We start from the raw sequence: 5,364 nt of genomic DNA on the forward strand, positions 1-5,364 counted from the left end.
AAAATCACATTAAAACGACCAATACTGTGGTAAAAAGCATGGTAAGTGTTGTTTTTTACCGTGCTTCTACAACAAATACCATTTTGAAACTACACTTGTACTACTTTGAACCTGATATGAATATGTTATATATATTGTGCAATATATTGCACGTCACGTGACAGTGTTTAATCACTAGTTTAGTATTTAATATAGAAAGCAATGAAAAGCAAAACCTCAGCGGAGGTGACAGATATAATGCAGTGACTGAACATGAGGGAGCTAACGTTAATCTGATTAATATCTGCAAACAGAAAAGACATTATATCAAACATTAGAACAGCGTATTTACGACTACTTACCAACATCCAGCACACGCGAACTGATGCCAAATATCGCGATGTGTTCTGAAGGAGACTTCTTCAGCGTGAGAACGGTCAGGAGTGAGAACGGGTTGACATTCACTGAGTGAATATTATGAAAACCTTATGAAAACCTTTGCGGGGACTTTGATATCAGATTGCGAGCGGTTTTAAACATCAAAAACCAGTTGGAGGGCCAGATAAAAATTATCTGGGTGCCGCCATTTGACTCCCCCTGGCATAAATAATATTTTGTAGCCCGATCAGAAAAAAGGGAGTAAATAATTAAAACAAAATGAACAGCATTAGCTGCTACGTGTGAAAAGAAACCTGCTTTGGATGTATTATGTTCAGGACAAACGTAATAGCACTGCAATAAATTGGCTTTATTAGGTTAAGGACCAACGTAATAGCACTGCTTATATGTTGGCATGTAACGTAATTGCGATTTGCAAAATAGTTTCCTCAGAACGTATTTCATGTGATACAGGGTTGGATTTATTGCAACTTCAGGAACGTTTACTGCATTCTTACCTTCGAGAGATAACTTATTGATGTGTGATGATGATCACTGAAGCAGCTCCTGTGCTTTCGGTGTGAGAGCGGAACATTTTCCAGCCGCGCTCTAGGCCACAGAGCGGTGCGCTCTGAATGAGGTGGCTGGATCAGTGCCAGATCGCGCATTTCAAAATAAAATGGTTTTATCGGCAAATCGGTTTTGAAAATGGCCGATGCCGATAACAATAAAAATGCTTAATATCGGCGCCGATAATCGGCCACGCCGATAATCGGTCGACCCCTACCACTCATGCCTCATCCAGTACCCGATCATCCATATCAAAAGGTTGGAGTAGATCTGTTTGACTGCAATGGTAAGAGCCACATTGTAGTTACAGATTATTTCTCCAACTATCCAGAAGTTGCAACGCTACAGGTGACATCTAGTCAAGCTGTCATTGCTTTTGCTGAAGACAGTCTTCGCAAGACATGGAGTTCCTTGTGAGGTGTTTTCTGATAATGGCCCACAATTTTGCAGTACGGAGTTTTCTGTTTTCGCTAAAGAGTGGGGATTTCAACACACCACATCAAGCCCAAACTACCCTAGGTCCAATGGTCTGGCGGAGAGTTCTGTAAAGATTGTGAAGGCTCTCATGAAGAAGAGTCATGACGGAAAGACAGACTTCCATAGGAGTCTAATGATTTACAGAAGTGCACCGCTTCAAAATGGGTTGTCCCCGGCCCAAATGTTGATGGGTAGATGGGTACGCACTAACTTACCCATCCACCAGGATCTGTTGACACCTGCAGGGGTAAACAAAATCAAAGAAGCTAAACAACAACATAAAAACAAACAAAAAGAGAACTATGATAAGAAAGCAAAAACCCTGCAGAAACTCAAGCCTGGAGATAGAGTTCGTATCCTGAACCATACAACAGGAACATGGACGCAGCAAGGATGTGTTGAAAGAGAATTAGTACCATGGTCGTACGAGATTCAGACAGTGCGTGGTGCAATTCTAAGAAGGAACAGAGGGGACTTAAGACCACAAGTGACTGTTAATGAAGCTGAGTCACAGTCAAATGACAAAGATGTGTCTGACATTTCCACAAGACAACAAGTTGAAAAAAGTTCTGTGGATCACACTGACTCTGATTGGACAAAGAACGTTACTGCTTCATCTGGGAAGTATTGCAGACCAAAACGCACTGTTAGACCTCCCGAAAGATTAATTGAAATTTGTTGAATGGAGTTAAAAAAAAAAAAAAAAAGTTCATTGTAAAAATTCTATGGAGCATTTGTTGTGATGTTGTTATGAAAATGTTATTTTTGGTACAAGTGCAAAATTGAAAAGGAAAGTTATTTACTTTTAAAGGGTGGAAGATGTGATGTTATGCCCGATAACATATTTGGTTCCGGTACTGGTTGTAGACTGGGGCAGTTCTAGAGAGTGCACCAGGCCAGTGAGATGAACGCTATGTGTGTGCGCACTTAATAAATAATCAGAAATCACAGCAAGTCTTTGTCCCGTGGCATTTATAACATAACAGTAGGGGTGGGCAAAATGACCAAAAGTCTTATATCATGGTATGAGAAATTTTATTTAACAACATATATCGATATAGCTATTTTTATTATTAAGAAAAAGAACAAAGAAGCAAATTATAAACAGCAGGACAAATACAATAGAGCAATGATACATATTAAAAAGCATTACATGTTTCAGCAACAGTTGGTTTGTTTAACATGTAAGATGAAATGATCCCTAATAGGGAAATATCCTCAGAGATAAAACTCATAAAACCCAAAACGTATCAAATATATTAAAAAAAATATTTTTATTTTACTTAAATCTAGATTTAAAAAGTGACATGAAATTATTTTTTTTTCCCTCATCATTTTCCAGTCTTGCCTGTTTTTGTGTTAATATAAACCGCTCCTTATTATAGACTTTCAATGACAAGTAACAAAGTATTAATAAGATTCAAATCACCCTCCACCTTTCATTTATTTTTATTTAATCTTTTTTTTTTTACTTGTTTAGTAAATAAGGAAAGCCACAGAACCAATGTGCACACCTTTAATGACTAATTATTAAACCTAGAATTACGTTCTTCTTAATCATCAAATTGAAAAGTTGTAAGGAATTCCTCAGCTTCCTCACGAGAAGAGAAGTTTTCTCCATTTGAAAGGTTTAGCTTTCGTACCTTAAATGTTTCACAAGTGCTTGGTTTAAGCCTTCTTTTAGGGAAGGTAAGAACCTCTTTAACATAAAAGGCAAGGCTAACCTGATCCCACACATAAAACTTTTGGTTCTTTCTTTCAAGTTTTTGAAAGAAAGCCTGGTTTCCATTGATTACCAGTTGGCATTTGTGGGTTTCACAAATAGCTTGTGCTCTCCAGATGATTTGATTTCCATCATAAGAAACCAATGGACTGGATGTAAGCAGTGGAAAATCTTTGAACTCCTCATTAAACTGAGGGCTGTGAACGAGAACAACATACTCAATCTCCTGCTTGAAAAGTTTGGTCCCGTACACCCTGAGAACCGGCTCTTCACCCTCACACATCTGCTTCTTGTAGGCCTCCATCAGTTCAGTCAGAGGAAATGTGAAGCGGAAGTTGCCGTAGCGTGAGATTTCATTATTGAATGCTAGTGATGTGGTGAATTCACTCAGGAACGGCTTCTGAGCTGATCTTTCTTCTTCAGTTCTCTCTGGGAACAAACTCTCGAGGAAACGCTCCTCAGCGGCTCTTACATCTGCTTCATTGATCTTCAGGCTCCACCATGAAAATGAATCTTTATCAAGACCCTTGAAACCTTTTGAGTTCAAGATCTGTGGAAGTCTTGTCTTGTTAGTGACATGAGCCACATCTGTGATGTGAAATTCAACAGGAGTTGGATAATTTGGGATGTCTTTTTTTGAAAGATATATCTTATAAATATCTTCTTCTTGTATCTCATCTGTCTGTTTCAGATGATCTATGCTGATGTGTTGTTGCTGTAATAATATCTCTTCTGATCCTCTAGCATTTCTTCTCTTTATCATGTTCACCTGGGAAAATAAAGTTTATTACTAAGTAACTAAAGGCATGTGTGTTATAATAATACATCAAATGGTAAAATTAGATTTTCATTTTCTTATATTTGTTGGCTTGTTATAACAATGATTAAGGTGAATTGTCTAAACAGTAAGAAGGTCTAAACAATCTGCAAACATTTCTATAAATGAAGCAGCATGATTATTTTGACATTTGTGTACACCATTTTTCTTTTCCTCTAACACAAAAAAAATAATTAAAACAATTTTCTTATTGCTGTAAAATTATGACTTCTGGGTAGAGTATGTTCAATGTTTTACAGTTGGTCCTATAATACTATCCCAGCTAACAGTATTTAGTTATAAGAACTTTCTCCAAATATTCAGTGTTGGTTCTGGGAACATTAAAAACGTCCAGTTTTCTTGACGTTAGAGGAACGAACACAAACAACTTTCTTCAGACACAGCCTTAGATGAACTGAAGATAAAAGACATTAAATCTCTGAAGATCTGATTAAACAACTCCACAAACAGCATTACCAGCTTCACTTATTACTAACCAGACTGACTTTATTTCTGTCACACGTCTGCAGAAGCTCTTACTGAGAATTAACAGAAGTTTAGATGTTTAGTTTGATGTCACCAGCATGGAGATCAGTGTTTGCTTTAGTTAAGCTCTTGACCCTTGACTGTTATAGAGCTGCCTCTTTATCAAAATTCTGTTAGCTGGGATATTACTGTAAATAATAAAAACGTTTTTTCTCACTGTATCATTTTGATTTGTGTCAGGAGTTTGATGTCAAATGTAAAGAATTGCCTACTTACTGCGTTTGCCATTTTGTAAGGTTTATGCTTTCGTGTGAAGTGTGATGTTCTTCTGCTGTCTTGTGATGACTGTGAGATCCTCTGCTGGGTTTAAAAGGCTTTCACTGTCACACCTATTAGGGTGGAGCTTTCACTTTAGAAATGTGTCTTACATAATCAGGAAACATTTTTAATAATTTGTATTTGTTGACTGATAGCAAATAAATACAAAAAGATAAAGAGAGCAAATAAAGAAAAAATATGTGTCATGTTCAACAAATATTTCGGGAGGACATTGGGGGCTTAAGCCCCTGATGTATTGTCAAAAGCCCCTAATCATTTGGAATATAGAATGTTTCACTTCACAAATAAAATAGATTTTATAACTTTTTTTTTTTTTTTTATCCAGCACTGCTGGCTGTGGTAGATTACATTTATCTTACCCACATATTCCACTAAAAAACAAAAAAAACAAAGGACACACCAACACGAAATACGACCTGAGCAGGTTCAAATGTAAGGTGTGGAATGTTTCATGCAAATGATAACATAAACAAAATACTTTTGTGTTTGAATTTAATGTGGTATTTGTAGTGAAACAGGCTCTGTGTAAAGAACAGGTCATCAGCCTCAGAAACTCATCAGCTTTAGATGAACAGCTGATCTTTGTTTGTTTCCA

At 37.0% G+C, this 5,364-nt stretch overlaps 1 protein-coding gene across 1 annotated transcript; it reads right to left on the reverse strand.

The window, feature by feature from the left end:
• Window positions 1–2,428: 2,428 nt before the first annotated feature.
• Window positions 2,429–4,755, reverse strand: LOC137032860 (uncharacterized). Its single transcript, XM_067404840.1, has 2 exons — window positions 4,707–4,755; window positions 2,429–3,896 (listed from the first exon to the last, which is right to left on the reverse strand). The coding sequence occupies exons 1-2, from the start codon at window positions 4,716–4,718 to the stop codon at window positions 2,958–2,960; spliced, it is 951 nt and encodes a 316-aa protein (XP_067260941.1). The 5' UTR covers window positions 4,719–4,755; the 3' UTR covers window positions 2,429–2,957.
• Between the last annotated feature and the right edge of the window lie 609 nt (window positions 4,756–5,364).

This window comes from Chanodichthys erythropterus, chromosome 12 (genome assembly GCF_024489055.1).
Source record: "Chanodichthys erythropterus isolate Z2021 chromosome 12, ASM2448905v1, whole genome shotgun sequence".
NCBI lineage: Eukaryota > Metazoa > Chordata > Actinopteri > Cypriniformes > Xenocyprididae > Chanodichthys > Chanodichthys erythropterus.